The 17,664-nt window shown below is 38.7% G+C and overlaps 1 protein-coding gene and 1 non-coding gene across 2 annotated transcripts; one reads left to right on the top strand and one right to left on the bottom strand.

The window, feature by feature from the left end:
- The first annotated feature begins 1,655 nt into the window (after nt 1–1,655).
- LOC139031514 (placental prolactin-related protein 4-like) lies at nt 1,656–16,679 on the top strand. The gene is made up of 5 exons (XM_070456923.1): nt 1,656–1,710; nt 11,678–11,868; nt 13,876–13,968; nt 15,730–15,909; nt 16,611–16,679. The coding sequence occupies exons 1-5, from the start codon at nt 1,656–1,658 to the stop codon at nt 16,677–16,679; spliced, it is 588 nt and encodes a 195-aa protein (XP_070313024.1).
- Nucleotides 7,917–8,023, bottom strand: LOC139031655 (U6 spliceosomal RNA). The gene has a single exon (XR_011484159.1). It is a non-coding gene; the product is annotated as a U6 spliceosomal RNA (small nuclear RNA).
- Nucleotides 16,680–17,664: the final 985 nt, after the last annotated feature.

The following is a 17,664-nucleotide window of genomic DNA, read 5'->3' as shown; positions in this document are numbered from 1 at the left end:
AACACAGTTCGAGACTAGGGTTGCTGATTTCAAATTGTATTAGAAAGCTATAGTAATCAAAACAGAATGATTTGCTTCTGGCACAAAAACAGACACATAGATCAACAGAGCAGAACAGAGAAGCAAGAAAGAAACGCACACCCATATATTGTCGGTTAGCTTATGAAAAAGGAGCCAAGGATATCCAGTGGGGAAAGGACAAGCTTTCCAAACATGGCACTGGGAAAACTGGACAGTCCTATGAAAAAATGAAACCATGCCCATGTCTTTTACCATACACAGAAATCAACTAAAAAGGGATTAAACATTTGAACATAAGACTTTAAGCAATTAAACCCCCTAGAAGACATTGAGGTAATCTTCCTTCTTGACAATGGTCTTTGCAATGAGTTTTTGGGTTTCATACCAAAAGCAATGCCAACAACTGCAAAAATATACAAGTGGGACCACATCAAACTCCAAACAAAGGAACATCAACAAAATCAAATGGCAACCTATGGATTGTGAGAAAATATTTCCAAATCACATATCTGATAATGGCTTAATATTAAAAAATACATGATACTCATACAACTCAAGGGCAAATATAAACAAATGATCCAAATTTTTAATGGAGTATAAGAAAAGTAAGAGTTTTGATAAATCTGAAGATTAGACTGTAGATGAGAGACACAGAAAGGTTCTCTTTCTAGAACAACAACAGTCTGTGCCTTTTCATCTTTTTCATCTCGACTCACTTGTTTGACAATTACAGTTCACAGTGTACATTCTTCAAGCAATAGCAAACACCCCACAGTGAACTATAATATGTACTAATAGTACCACTGGGGGAAAAAAAACTAATGTTTGCATACTTACTAATTAGGTATATAAAAAGGAGGGTAATTTTCAGAGTTTACCACTCTATTGTTTTCTATATTTCATTTAAAAATTGAACCACCTAGTAAGGAAAAATGAGTTAAGAGACCTCAATAATATACACAAAGAAAATAATTTTTAAATGGAAGCATTAATGGATTATAATTTGGGGATAATTTATTATTACTATTGTAATTGTATTCCTTTTGGTTCTCTGCTGCATCAGGTTACTAGTTGATTATAAATATTAATACCAACATAGGGACATATACTACTAAAGTTATCGTGACTAGAGAAAGACAGAATATATTAGGCAAGAGATGAAAGTATGGGAAGTCAGCAATGGTATTAAAATAAAGGCGAGTATTGCCTTGAGACAAAGTAAGGTTCTCAAAGTTTCTTGAAATACCAAGAACAAGTCAGATGTGAGGAATTAGCTTCATCTGTAAACCAGAAACTCTACCAGAAGAAATTTAAGTTCATAAAAATATTACGATGCTAAAATCCACAGTTTAGACAGAGAATAGGGTAGGGTAGGGTATATAGACATTCAAAATTCTCCATTGCTTAGTGCATCAGGCACTCAAGGACTGAAGTCTTTCTCTATTGCTCAACCTACAGGTACCAGCATGGAGAAAGAGATAGCTCTACTCCACAGGCAGTTGAACCCTACTTTTATGGCCTGGTGGCTTTCCTTAAGAAGCATGTGATGCAGCAGATTTCCTCCATCCCACCCCATCCAGCTGACTCCCCACGGTCAACAGGGGTCCTAACCCTGGGATCATTCTGCAGTCCCCATGGCTCCAGCTCCCAGCTTCCGTGGACACCAGTGGACTTACAACCCTGTCCAAGGTATGAAAGGCTGCAGCATGGCTTGTCTGTGGTTCTCACTCCATTCAGTCGGTCACAGGTTAGTTAGTTCACTCCCCAACAGCTTCAAATGACTCCCCCATTCCAGTGGATGGCCATGGAGGCGGGGATCTCTCCCCTGCACACTTCAGCTCCCTCACCCCCAGGTGCAGGCTGGTCCCACATGCTCCTCCTTCTTTCCCCTTCCTCCTTGTCCCTTCTTTCCTTTGTCCTACCGAGTTCTGTATGGATCCGGATATTCCTTCTCAGTAGTCAGGGCATCCTGCCAGTATTCACCTGGTCTTCTGTGAGAACTGCTGCGTCTTTAGACATTCTTGATGCATCGGTGGAGAGAGGTGTACCCCACTTCCACCTACCCCTCCATCATCTTGTCCACCCCCATTTGTGGATGTATTAGAAACGAGTTTCCCTTTCTATTAAGTAACATTGCCATCACCACACATGTTTAACTTTTGCTTTTTGAGGAGAACACAGGTAAGTTCCACTCTCTTCAGTTCAGTTCAGTCGCTCAGTCATGTCCAGCTCTTTGCGACCCCATGGACTGCGGCACGCCAGACTTCCCTGTCCATCACTGATTGCCAGAGCTTACTCAAACTCATGCCCATCCAGTCAGTGAGGCCACTCGATGATGTTCACTCTCTTAGACAATTTCAAATATACAATACCATCTTATTAGTTACAGTAACCATGCTATAGATTAGATCCTCAGTTCAGTTGCTCAGTCATGTCCAACTCTTTGTGACCCCACGGACTGCAGCACGACAGGCTTCCTGTCCATCACCAACTTCCAAAGCTTGCTCAAGCTCATGATTAGATCTCATGGTTAGATCATGAGGCTCAAACATTAGATCCTCAGACCTTATTACTTTTTTATACATGAAAATGTGTAACCTTTAAAAGTCTCTCATTTCCCCCACCCTCCAGGCTTTGGCAATCATTTTTTTACTCTGAGTTCCATTTTTTTTAGATTCCTTATAATTGAGATCATATGGTATTTGTCTTTCCCTGACTTAGTTCACTTAGCGTAATGCCCTCCAGTTTCATCCATGTTGCCATAAATGGAAGGATTTCTTTCTTTTTCTAATGGCTAAATAATATTTACCTATATATGTCACATCACATTGTTTTAATCCATTCACCTGTTGAAAGATACTCAGGTTGTTCCTATAACAAGGCTACTGTGAATAATGCTGCAATGAACATGGGAATACAGATATCTCTTTGAGACAAAGATTTCATTTCCTTTGAATATATATCCAGAAGTGGGATAATGGATCACATAACCGTTCTCTTTTATATTTCTTGAGGAACCTCAACAGTATTTTTCCATGGGAGTTGCATCAATATACATCCCTACCAACAGTGCATAAGCACCCCTTTTTCTCCACATCCTCAGTAACATTTGTCATTTCTTACATTTTTGGTACTAGTCATTCAAACAGGTATGAGGTGATATCTCTTGTGCTTTTGATCTGCATTTCCTTGATTACTAGTGATGTTGAGCATGTTGTCATATGCCTCTTGATCATCTATAGGTCTTATTTGTGGAAAAATGTCTATTCGTTAAAGATGTAGCATACATTTTCTTTACTATATTCCAATATATGAAACTCAGTTGCCTACCTATATATCAACAACAAACTATCAGAAAGTTGAATAAAGAAAACAAGCCCATTTACTATTGCATCACAAAAAGATAAAACACTTAGAAATAAACTTAAGCAAGGTGTTGAAAGATTTTATACAAAACCTTTAAGACACTGATAAATTTTTAAAAAGATAAATATATGTAAAGTTAGGTTGTCTATTCAATGTGTTTCTTGTTTCTTAAAGTACGATTTGTATTGCTATAAACTTCCCTCTTAGACTACTTTTGTTGCATCCTATAGGTTTTAGATCATCATGTTTTCATTGTACTTTGTTTCTAGGAATTCTTTTATTTCCCTTAGTTCTTCAGTAATCTGTTTATTATTTAGAAATGTGTTGTTGAATCTCCATGTGTTTGTGTTCTTTAAAGTTGTTTTTTTTCCTATAATCTATATCTAGTCTCACAGTGTTGTGGTCAGAGAAAATGCTTGATATAATTTCAATTTCCTTAAATTTACTGAGGTTTGATTTGTGACCCAAGATGAGGAAAATGTTCCATGTGCACTTGAGAAGAAAGTGTATTCTGCATTTGGATGGAATGTGCTGAAGATATCAATTAGGTCTGTTTGGTCTAGTATTTCCTTTTAGGCTTATGTTTCCTTTCTGTTTTGATGATCTGTTCATTGGTATAGGTGAGGTGTTAACTTTTCCTACTATTATTGTGTTACTGTCAATTTCCCGTTTTATGTCAGTTAGTGTTTGCCTTATATATTGAGGTGTTCCTATGTTGGGTACATAAATAAAACTGATATGTCTTTTTCTTGGACTGATCCATTGATCATTTGGTAGTGTCCTTCTTTATCTCTTATAATAGTTTTTATTTTAAGGTCTATTTTGTCTGATATGAGAATTGCCAATCCGGCTTTCTTTTGATTTCCATTTGCATGTAATATCTTTTTCCATCCTCTCACTTTCAGTCTGTACGTTTCTCTAGGACTGAAGTGGGGCTGCTATCCAAAAGTCTACAAGCAATAAATGTTGGAGAGGGTGTGGAGAAAAGGGAACCCTCTTACACTGTTGGTGGGAATGCAAATTAGTACAGCCACTATGGAAAACAGTGTGGAGATTTCTTAAAAAGCTGGAAATAGAACTGCCATATGACCCAACAATCCCACTTCTGGGCATACACACCAAGGAAACCAGATCTGAAAGAGACACGTGCACCCCAATGTTCATCACAGCACTGTTTATAATAGCCAGGACATGGAAACAACCTAGATGCCCATCAGCAGACGAATGGATGAGGAAGCTGTGGTACATATACACCATGGAATATTACTCAGCCATTAAAAAGAATTCATTTGAATCAGTTCTAATGAGATGGATGAAACTGGAGCCCATTATACAGAGCGAAGTAAGCCAGAAAGACAAAGACCATTACAGTATACTAACACATATATATGGAATTTAGAAAGATGGTAACGATAACCCTATATGCAAAACAGAAAAAGAGACTCAGATGTATAGAACAGACTTGCGGACTCTGGGAGAAGGCGAGGGTGGGATGTTTCAAGAGAACAGCATTGAAACATGTATATTATCTAGGGTGAAACAGATCACCAGCCCAGGTTGGGTGCATGAGACAAGTGCTCGGGCCTGGTGCACTGTGAAGACCCAGAGGGATCGGGTGGAGAGGGAGGTGGGAGGGGGACCAGGATGGGGAATACATGTAAATCCATGGCTAATTCATTTCAATGTATGACAAAAACCACTGCAATGATGTAAAGTAATTAGCCTCCAACTAATAAAAATAAATGGAAAAAAAAAAGATGGATGGTTGACCAGATTGAAAATAAATAAATAAATAAAATAAAATTTTAAAAAAAGGACTGAAGTGGGTCTCTTGTAGACAGTATATATATGGGTCTTGTCTTTGTATCCATCCAGCCAGTCTGTGACTTTTGGTAAAAATGGAAGATAATAGCAAATAAAACAACTGATAAAGGATTGCTTTCCAAAATATACAAGCAGCTCATACAACCCAATCATCAAAGCAAAGGCAAGAGCTGCAAAAATAAACTAGTGGGACCACATCAAACTCAAAAGCTTCTGCATAGTAAAAGAAGCCATCAATAAAATCAAATGGCAACCTATGGAATGAAAAAAATATTTCCAAATCACATATTTGGTAAGAGCTTCATATCCATGTATATATAAGAGATTCATGCAACTCAGTGGGAAAAAAAATCAAATAACCCAAATTATTAAATGAGCAAAGGAAGAGTAAGTGTTTTGAAAAATCTGAAGATTAGACTGTAGATGAGAGACACTGTAAGTTTTTCCTTCCAGAACAAAAGCCTGTGTCTTTCTGGCATTGCTTTCTTTATTTCCAATCACCTGTTTGGTGATTGCAGTTCATAGTATACATCCTTCACTCAATAGCAATCACCCTATACTGAGCTATATGTGCTGAGAATAGCCCTACTAACTATAAAAAGCTAATAATTACATACTTAATCTTGAGGCATCTAAAATCCAAGGTGATTTTCAGAATTTTCCACTCCATTGTTTTCTACACTCTATGTCAAAATTGAAACATCTAGTAAGGAAAAATGAGTTAGGGGACCTCAATAACACATGGATAGAAAGTCATTTAAAACTGGGAGCATTACTGGATTATAATTCAGGGGAATGTATTATTACTAATGATTATTAGTAATAACTATTATTATTACTAATAGTACTGTAATTTTATTCCCTTTAATTCTCCGCTATACTAGGTTGATATTTATTTAGAATATTAATACCAACATAGAGACACATAGCACTCAAGTTACAGTAGATTGAGAAAGACAAAGCTTATGAGGCAGGAAGTGAAATCACAGAAAATTAGCAATGGTATCAAAAGAAGGGGCAGTATTGCCTAGAAAGAAAGCAGAGTTCTCTAATTTTTTGGAGACAACACAAACAAGCCAGATGGGAGCCAACCAGCTTAAGCTGTATACCAGAAACTTCACCAGAAGGAAAATGAAGTTCATAAAAATATGCTGATGCTAAACACCAAAATCCAGACAGTAAGAGAATAGGGTAGGGTATATGTAGATGCTGAAAACTACTCAGAGAGGTAGACATGGAAGCAAATATACTAATAAGCATCAGAAAAGTCAAAGCACAAAAGGGTCTGAAAAATAAATCATAAAGAGACTTGGTAGTCTGATCAAAAGAATAATAGAATCAAATTAGAAAACCAAAATATAAAGACTTGTGCACATGATAGAACCAGAGAATGCTCAGGAAAGAAAATTTCAGACTTAGTGGGCCATGAACAGAAGCCTCCAGCATTGGGAACAAAAACCCTGGGCAGGACTCATGACTGTGCGCTTCTGGGAACAGCCTCAGTTTCAAAGTTTGGGCACTATACCACCTAAAAGCAAATGCAGACAAGGATTATAGCTTGCTATGACACTGAATCACAGACAATAGTGTTTGTTAGTTTACTTTTCTCATTCAACTATAAAGTTAATGAATCACTAACCAATGATAATTGACACCATCAGTTTGCAGTCAGATCCTCTTTAGTCATACAATGGACATCTGAACCTGTTATATGATCCCCAATAACAGTTTTAATAATTAAATTTATTGATGTTTAATTGAAGGGTAATTGCCAGGAGAAATATCAATAACCTCAGATATGCAGATGACACCACCCTTATGGCAGACAGCGAAGAACTAAAGAGCCTGTTAATGAAAGTGAAAGAGGAGAGTGAAGAAGTTGGCTTATATCTCAACATTCAGAAAACTAAGATCATAGCATCTGGTCCCATCATTTCATGGCAAATAGATGGGGAAACAGTGGAAACAGTGGCTGACTTTATTTTTCTGGGCTCCAAAATCACTGCAGATGGTGACTGCAGCCATGTAATTAAAAGACGCTTACTCCTTGGAAGGAAAGTTATGACCAACCTAGACAGCATATTAAAAAGCAGAGACATTACTTTGCCAACAAAGGTCTGTCTAGTCAAGACTACGGTTTTTCCAGTAGTCATGTATGGATGTGAGAGTTGGATGGTGAAGAAAGCTGAGCGCCAAAGAATTGATGCTTTTGAACTGTGGTATTGGAGAAGACTCGAGAGTCCCTTGTACTGCAAGGAGATCCAACCAGTCCATCCTAAAGGAGATCAGTCCTGGGTGTTTGTTGGAAGGACTGATGTTGAAGCTGAAATGCCAGTACTTTGGCCACCTGATGTGAAGAGCTGACTCATTTGAAAAGGCCCTGATGCTGGGAAAGATTGAGGGCAGGAGGAGAAGCGGACAACAGAGGATGAGATGGTTGGATGGCATCACCAACTCAATGGACATGGGGTTGGGTGGACTCCGGGAGTTGGTGATGGACAGGGAGGACTGGTGTGCTGCAGTTCATGGGGTTGCAAAGAGTTGGACACAACTGAGAGACTGAACTGAACTGAAATTGCTTTACAATACTGTACTGTTTTTGGCCAAAGATCAACATGAAACAGCCATAGGTATATCTATGTCCCCTTGCTCTTGAAGCTCCTTCCCACCTTCCTTCCTATTGCAACCCCTCAAAGTTGTTACAGAAAACTATGGAAGGCTTCACAAATTTGTGTGTCACCCTTGGGCAGGGGCCATGCTAATCTTCTCAGTATTATTCCAATTTTTTAATATATATGCTACCAAAGCAAACAAAAAACATTTCAACAGAAAAAAAAATCATATAGTTAGTCATCTACCAATAAATGATCAATTACATTAGGAATTAGGGTATTCTGCTATATTTACTGCCTCTTATAAAATTGAATTTTATAAGGTCCAAAGTTCCATGTAGGAATTAAGCATATATTTATGAATAACACATGTATACATGCACAGAAATATATGCACACAAATATGTCTATGTTATACAAGTTATTACTCTCGTTGTCTGTCACAATAAGTTCTTTAGTTGATGAGATAGTCCCAAATTTCTCCAACTTACATGTCTTCTTTTTGAGAACCACTCCTTTTATTTTCAAAACCTAATTTTATTTTTTTTTCATTTATTTTTATTAGTTTTAGGCTAATTATTTTATAATATTGTAGTGGTTTTTGCCATACATTGGCATGAATCAGCCATGGATTTACATGTGCTCCCCATCTTGAACGCCCCTCCCACCTCCCTCCCCATTCCATCCCTCTGGGTCACCCCAGTGCACCAGCCCCAAGCACTTGTCTCATGCATCCAACCTGGACTGGCGATCTGTTTCACACCTGATAATATACATGTTTCAATGCTGTTCTCTCAGATCATCCCACCCTCACCTTCTCCCAGAGAGTCCAAAAGTCTGTTCTATACAACTGTGTCTCTTTTTCTGTCTTGCATATAGGGTTATCATTACCATCTTTCTAAATTCCATATATATGTCTTAGTATACTGTATTGGTCTTTATCTTTCTGGCTTACTTCACTCTGTATAATTGGCTCCAGTTTCATCCATCTCATTAGAACTGATTCAAATGTATTATTTTTAATGGCTGAGTAATATTCCTTGGTGTATATGTACCACAGCTTCCTCATCCATTTGTCCGCTGATGGGCATCTAGGTTGCTTCCATGTCCTGGCTATGATAAACAATGCTGCAATGAACACTGGGGTGCACATGTCTCTTTCAGTTCTGGTTTCCTCAGTGTGTATGCCCAGGAGTGGGATTGCTGGGTCATATGGCAGTTCTATTTCCAGTTTTTTAAGGAATCTCCACACTGTTCTCCATAGCGGCTGTACTAGTTTGCATTCCCACCAACAGTGTTAAGAGGGTTCCCTTTTCTCCACACCCTCTCCAGCATTTATTGCTTGTAGACTTTTGGAAAGCAGCCATTCTGACTGGCGTGTAATGGTACCTCATTGAGGTTCTGATTTGCATTTCTCTGATAATGAGTGATGTTGAGCATCTTTTCATGTGTTTGTTAGCCACCTGTATGTCTTCTTTGGAGAAATGTCTGTTTAGTTCTTTGGCCCATTTTTTGATTGGGTCATTTATTTTTCTGGAATTGAGCTTCAGGAGTTGCTTGTATATTTTTGAGATTAATCCTTTGTCTGTTTCTTCATTTGCTATTATTTTCTCCTATTCTGAAGGCTGTCTTTTCACCTTGTTTATAGCTTCCTTTGTTGTACAAAAGCTTTTAAGTTTAATTAGGTCCCATTTGTTTATTCTTGCTTTTATTTCCAATATTCTTGGAGGTGGGTCATAGAAGATCTTGCTGTGATTTATATCGGAGAGTATTTTGCCTATGTTCTCCTCTAGGAGTTTTATAGTTTCTGGTCTTACATTTAGATCTTTAATCCATTTTGAGTTTATTTTTGTGTATGGTGTTAGAAAGTGTTCTAGTTTCATTCTTTTGCAAGTGGTTGACCAGTTTTCCCAGCACCACTTGTTAAAGAGGTTGTCTTTTTTCCATTGTACATCCTTGCCTCCTTTGTCAAAGATAAGGTGTCCATACGTACGTGGATTTATCTCTGGGCTTTCTATTCTGTTCCATTGATCTATATTTCTGTCTTTGTGCCAGTACCACACTGTCTTGATGACTGTGGCTTTGTAGTATAGTCTGAAGTCAGGCAGGTTGATTCCTCCAGTTCCACTCTTCTTTCTCAAGATTGCTTTGGCTATTCGAGGTTTTTTGTATTTCCATACAAACTGTGAAATCATCACTTAATTTTAAATAACCATTTTATTCTTAGATACCATGCCCCTTTAAACTAAGAGCAGAGAAAACCTAGTAAATGCTGATATCTTATCCTTCATTAAATTACCACTCTTGCGGTAAACTGGAAAAAGAATCATATTCAGATCTCATTCAGGTGGATAAAATCTGTATTTTATCAGTTCTCTTGTCCAAACTCAATTCTTGCTCACTTCAGTCTTAAATTCTGCTTACTTACAAAGGATGGACAGGAAAAGAAATATTAAAATCACTCTTGTAAGAGTCTATGATTTTATGCTTCTGTTGGCCAAAGGTAGGGCCAGGAATAATTTCTGAAATATTACAATACATCATGGAAGCCTGAAGTCTAGTTCTACTGTCAAAGAGGAGATGTTCGGAGATGGTTCGAAAACAGCCCCATGGTTGTCAGGATGTGCTCCTGACCAGACAGATGGATTTTCTCCCTGAAACATCACAGTCAGGAAAGGCCAGGCCGTGTCCGCAGAGCCAGTGATGGGGTCCTGGGTGCTGAGCAGGTAAGATTCTTGGATGACCATCTGGAGATTTACCTGCCATTGTCTCAAAGAAACAAACGTAATGAGAAGATTAAAGATGCATAAAAGTAGAAGACCTGTCAAGGTGCCTAGAAGCAAGGCTAGCCAGGAGAACCAGGCCCCCACACTGATAATTGTCAAAGACGTTAACAGTGAGTGTGTTATAGACAGAGCAGAACAAGTGGATAAAATGAATGTTCTAGGGTCACTGCTGCTTTGCAGTCAAAGACAAAATATTTTTCACTTTAAGCCAAGTCATCACAGCTCCTGATATGGTCCTGGTTACACACATGCAGACCGAGAGCCCACAGGCATGTGTGATGTGACCTCAGGAAGTGAACAGATGACTGACTGTATTGGTGCCCAGTCACCTCCATCTGCTAATAATGGGACTGAGGAAAATTATTTGCCCTCTCCAAGTCATTGCATCTTCATTAACATAGCTTGATGATCATAGTGAAGATGAAGGCTATCTCACAGGGCTACTGTGAAACACACATTTTAAGATGTTTTAGAGCTTTTGGGAAAGTATCAAAGACCTGCACGGGGTCACGAAGCTGAGTCAGCAGACCCAAGGCACAGGGTCCTTTTTCTCTTAGTCTTCTCTCTGTACTCAATAGCAGCGATCAGTCAGTCATGTGTTTACTCTTACCCCAGCGTGATGGTAAACCACACAGATCAACTGTACTTATCTTGTCATTTCGGTGTCTAAAATGCAAGCATTAGTCAATGTAGAGTGAAAAAATTACAAACTCCTAGAGGGCCTCGCTGCTCAGAGTCTGCAGAGTCCCCACATTAAACTGTCTTAAAAGAATGGCCTAAACACTCTGGCTCAGAATTAAGTTCCAAATGTTTGCAGAGCACAGAAGCATTTCTGGGAGCAATACAAAAATGCAGGGAGTAACCTACTTCTCCAACTATCTATCTGTGCAAATATCATCATCCATCTAAATTCACACAGAAGGCGCTCCTTCTTCCCCACCCCAGCTACTACAGCACCAACTCCTGCTCAGAGCAACAGGGAAAGAGAAGGCTTCCCTCCACAGGATGGATTTGATAACCTCAGGTGACTAGATCATCTCAGAATGGCTCATATTTTTATTTAAGCAGGGTCCCACCTGCTCCTGCTGCTGATCATGTCAAATCTGCTCTTGTGCCAAGGCAACTTCTGCACATCCTTCCGTCCTCACGGGAATGACCTCTGCCTGAACTCCCTTAAAGACCTGTTTACCCATGCCACCAACCTGTCCCACGACAGCTATAACCTCTCCTCGAAAATGTTCAGTGAGTTTTTAAGTACTGTGGTGGTGGTGGTTTAGTTGCTAAGTCGTGTGTGACTCTTGCAACCCCATGGACTGTAGCCCACAAGGATCCCAGAAGGAACCTTTGCGGAAGTGACTGGAATATACTATCCTTTAGACAAGAAGGCTACATCAGCCAAACTTCAAATAACACACTCTCTAGGTCAAAGAAGCCGTCAGCTCATAAGATGTGGAAATCGAAGAAAGGATCAGTTTTGTGAAATCTCAAAGACTCCTAAGGAGTGCAATAACTTTTTCAATTTCCTTTCATTCATTTTCTTTCTTAAATTTCCAAAATAAGTGATTTTGTATTTGTCAGCTAGGAATGCCATGAAATAATACAATAGGCTCACTGGAATATACAACAGAAATTAAGATTTGCAGGGAATAGGTTTAGAGCTACAATAGAAGGAGGGTTTACAACTGGAAACAATTATTCTCTTTTTGATGAAGATATTTGAAAGTTGTATGCTAATTCTTTTAGGTCAATCAAGGAGAACACAGTAGAGCAGAAAACTAATAAAAAAAATGGTGCTAAAGGTTTCTATTACATTCATGTCATTCTTTTTCAGTTCAGCTCAGCTGCTCATTCGTGTCCAGCTCTTTGTGACCCCATGAACTGCAGCACACCAGGCCTCCTTGTCCATCACCAACCCCCGGAGTTTATCCAAACTCATGTCCATAGAGTCAGTGATGCTATCCAACCATCTCCTCCTCTGTCGTCCTCTTCTCCTCCTGCCCTCAATTTTCCCAGCATCAGGGCCTTTTCAAATGAGTCAGCTCTTCGCATCAGGTGGCCAAAGTACTGGCATTTCAGCTTCAGCATCAGTCCTTCCAATGAACACCCAGGACTGATCTCCTTTAGGATGGACTGGTTGGATCTCCTTGCAGTCCATGGGATTATCAAGAGTCTTCTCCAATACCACAGTTCAAAAGCATCAATTCTTCGGTACTCAGCTTTCTTTATAGACCAACTCTCACATCCATACATGACTACTGGAAAAACCATAGCCTTGACTAGACGGACCTTTGTTGGCAAAGTAATGTCTCTGCTTTTTAATATGCTATCTAGGTTGGTCATAACTTTCCTTCCAAGGAGTAAGCATCTTTTAATTTCACGGCTGCTTTATTCACTAGTTTTTCTTTCATCCTCCATTTTTGACTCTCCATGTTTTTTCCAACTCTTCCAAGTAATCTTTTTAAATGTTCATAACTTTCACTAAAGATTAGTTTTTCTCTGTCAATGTGTTATCTAGATTTTTCTACTCTTATTATTCTCAGTCCATTGTTTAGTATTTCCTATAACTTTATGCCATGCTTTTCTGAGGTACCATTTTGTCACCATAAACAACATTGTATTCTGCACCTGGAATGAGCACTAAGCTTTTTGGTGTGCAGATTCAGAGATAAGTTGAAGTCATAACTGTATAATTCCTTATAAGGGAATATATTGGCTCCAACCCACAGTAAACAAGAGATTAAATGGTTAAATATAGGTGCGTGCATGCATTCTAAGTCACTTCAGTTGTGTCCGATTCTTTGCAACCCTACTGACTGTAGCCCAACAGGCTCCTCTGTCCATAGGATTCACCAGGCAAGAATACTGGAGTATACTTCTGTACCCTCTTGCAAGGGATGCTCCTCACCGAGGGATCAAACCTGAGTCTTCTTATATCTCCTGCATTGGCAGGAATGTTCTTTACCACTACTGTCATGTGGGAAGCACCAAATATTGGTACATATGTAGTATGGGTTCAAATACTAAATTTAAAAAAAGATAATAATAAAACAGAGAAGGGAAAAGGTTGAACTTAGAAAAGTTAGATGAAAAATCATTTTTTATAGAGACAATGTAGAGAAAAAGTAGGAAGAGAATGACTTTCAGATTTTGTGACGCCCCCCCCCCATTAAAAAAAATTACACATCTATCAAACATGTTATCATTCTGGTAATGGGTTCATCTACTAAATGGCCAAAAACCCTAACTAACTGCCTGATCACTTTCAGGATGAACGGTATGCCCAGGGCAGAAAATACTATATCACCACCACCAACAGCTGCCATACCACTTCCCTCCATGCCCCTGAGGAAAAAGAACAAGTCCAACACATGCACATGAGTCTTTCACCTGGGTTTTTCACCAGATCAAATGAGACAGTATATTAGTGTTACCAAGAATCAGATTATTAGAGGTAATGGTAACTGTACATGCAGAGAAAGGTGGAGGAACTGTAAGCAATTGAAGAGAAATTATATTATGCAGTTGATGAAGAATGAGTGAAATCAAGGGATGACTAAAGATCTGTAGTAGCAAAAAAAATAACAGATCTATAAATTGTCCATGCAGACAACTTTAGTTCAACCAATGCATTAGACACAGGATTGCAGCTATTATACTGTATGAAAACATGAAATGAATGGAACTTCCATGTGTAAAATATAAGATTGCAAAATTCATGAACATGTAAGAAACACACCCCAGTCTTGAGTACTCCCTGTGACTAGTGACTCCTACACGGAGTCCTATTCTGCACCACTGAGCCAGCGCATCTGCCTTCAAGGCTCTCCTGATTCTGCTTCTACCTCCTTCATTCATCATTCTCAATGACCCCTCTGTCACCTTTTATTCTTAATTTGTAAGTCTCCCCCACAATGGCCTATATAACATTGCTTTGCTTCTCATGGCCGCAACAATTGCCTCTGTTCTGAGGACAACACAGTTTACATATCAAGCCTCAATCATTTATGGCAGCTCCAAATTTTCACCATTATAATCTCTCCTTTCTGATTTCCTGCATTATCCTTCATCCTAACATTATTTAAAATATTTTCACATGCATCCCCCCTTAAAATACTATCTTCTCTCTCTACAACTTTCTTAATGATACCAGCATTCTTTTCCTCTGTTAAGCTCATTAATAATGAGGATGATCAAGTAAAGGAAAAAGGTCAAAGAGGAAGAGGAGGAGGGATTTTTCAATAAGCTTGAATTTAAAATTTATTGAGAGTTACTACATGGCCATACATTTTACTAAGCACTTTATGTGCATTACTATATTTAATCCTATTCAGTTCTCTGTTCTTTACCACTAAAACAGTTCATGGCTGTAAAGAAATCAAGCCTATTAATTAGAGGTCTTCAGCCCCCAGGATTTTCATGCTCAATTTTTCTAGTAGTAGTGAACTAGCAGGAAAACCCTCCTTTGTGAATCCCACTGATGCTGTTACTAAAGACAATGCTGTGCCATTTTCTGCCCGGACACATGTCAACAAGACAGACTCTTCTGATACCAGCATGGGGGCTGGTGTTGGGATCAACTGAGGAAAGAAGCCTGTTTAGGAATGTCATGTCTTCTTCATTGTCTCTTTGTTGTAATATCATAAAACAAATTACCAATCGAAAATCAATACAAATGACTCATCTGATTCATTAATACAAAAGAATCACTGGGTGACAATGATGTGGGCACAGGTGGAATGCCTCTTTCCTGGGTCAGGTACTGCAGGCACATACTGACTTGTCATAAAATACTTAGATTTCTCTCAAGCAAATATGCAAACATAAAAGAACTCACTGAGTGGGTGGTAGAATTTCAGAGGAAAAAAGAAAATTCTTCATGTTATAAATTAGAACTCATCAGAAGAATTAGTTACTAAAGTAGCCTAGATTTAATTCAGTGAAGTGTGAACTAACAGCTTATGCTTTATACTTCAGCAACTTTTACTACCTTCAAAAATCTCTGCATACACATAGGAATAACCAATAGTTCTTTAGGTCAGCTGCTCTGAGCAAAGATCACATGTTACCAAAAGCACTGAATTATGATTATTTTAATGTGACTGTTTCTTATGGTTGCTTAGAACAAAGGCCTTATTAGGTGGATATTCATGTTACTGTACTCCTGGAATAAATCTCTGTATCAGCTAGTCAAGGACCTGCAGAGTATGAAAGAAGTCTCAGATGCTATCCTATCAAGCGTCAAAGAGAATGTGAAAAAAATACAAGAACTTCAAGCACTCATAGAGAGGCGATTCAGCCAGGTGAGCATCCTGCAGAGGGCTTTCTTGCTTTGTTCATGAATGAAAGAGGTGACCTCTGTAATGCATAAGGAGTTTTGAAATATCTCATTTTGTAAGAAAAAGATTCATGACTTCTATATGCTAGACTGCTACTACATAAAGCAGGAGCCTAGTCATTCATAGTGATAGATTCTACTGTAAAGGAATCAGAATTTCACTGCAATTTTTGACATGTGCAGCCTTCCCTGCATTGCACACAATTCCACCAAAAGCTTGCCTCTTCCTGGGCACAGGTGGTTGAAATATTTTTAAGAGTAAGAGAACTAGAGAAAAGAATTTCCAAGATCAGCATTTTCTTCAAAGTATCCCAGGACATCTGCTATTGAAGTTCCACGTGTCTTCTTTCTCTGTTCTTCTCAAATTAAAGGATGAGAGTGGGAAGGAAGAAAAGAGAAAGTTAAAGCTAAACTTGAGTTATGTTTCTACTTTTTAGATTCCTAATAGGTTTCTTATCGGCTGACTCCAAAATCCATATCTAGAGAGTTTTATATTCATGTATGTCTTCCCCAAATCTTAATTTGATAATTATAAGGGACAAAGATAAGCAAATACTAATAAAACACATAAGAAGTCATTATCTTTTGGGTATTCAGGTTATTCTTACAGTCAAAAGGAAGATGGCCTAAGCTAACACTGTCTGGTAAGGACGCCCATCCCTGTAGATGGGCGATGAAGATAAGCGTCATTCTTCATTTTATAACCTGCTCCAGTGCCTGCAGAGATTCATGTAAAACTGACATTTACACCAAACTCCCGGTATGCCAACTCCTCTACGACAAGTGCTAAATCCACATCCATCCCATCCAGCTCTGAAATGGTTGTAATGATCTATCCCATAGCAAGCTTCTTTGAAATATACAGCTTTTTAATGCATGCTTTGTGAAATGGGTCTCCTCTTAGAAAAATAAACACAGACTCTCTAGAGATGTCAAAATCTAAGAAGGCAATTTGTCAACATTTCTTATCTTCATTTAATAGAAAAATCAAAAGAAAATCCACTCCTACAATTGAGAGAATGAAGCTCCTATTAAAATCAGTCACAAATAGCAGAAGCTGGAATTACAGAGAAGACCATTAAGAGATTACAGAATCACAGCCAACTATTCTGAGTCAAGTTATTAGAATCAAAGAATTAGACAATTGTTCATCATTCTGGTCATGCTACCAAGAAGACTGAATTCTCAGGATTCTTTATGAAAGCCAGCCGCGAACTGTCAGCCAACTATCACAGTGTTACACCAGACAATATAAGTGCTTCATACCTTTGTACAAACAGAATGAGGTTTACTGAACTGTCTAAAGATTGTTAGGATGCTGTCTTAGTCTTTCTGGGTTACTATAACAAAATATCACAGACTTAAAAACAATGGAGATGGATTTCCACAGCATGGTCATGGAGGATCCTTTCTGGTCTCACACTTCTTATTGTATCCTCACACGGGGGCAGGGCTCGGGCGCTCTGTGTGTCTCATACATAAAAGCACTCATCTCATTGAGGAGGCTCCATCCTTATAACCATCACCTCACAAAGACCCCACCTCTGGATACCATGACCACAGGAATCAGGATTTCATCATATGAAATTTCTGGGGGACACAGAGGTTGAGACCATAGCAGATACAAACATGAACTGGCTCCATCCTCCTCCAGTGGCTGTCTTCACCCACACTCCACTGCATCCTCATTTTCTGCATCACCTTGCAACCGTTCCATACA

Source organism: Odocoileus virginianus, chromosome 27 (assembly GCF_023699985.2).
Source record: "Odocoileus virginianus isolate 20LAN1187 ecotype Illinois chromosome 27, Ovbor_1.2, whole genome shotgun sequence".
Lineage (NCBI taxonomy): Eukaryota > Metazoa > Chordata > Mammalia > Artiodactyla > Cervidae > Odocoileus > Odocoileus virginianus.
The sequence above is the reverse complement of the archived record's forward strand: the minus strand, read 5'-3'. Positions and strand labels throughout refer to the sequence as shown.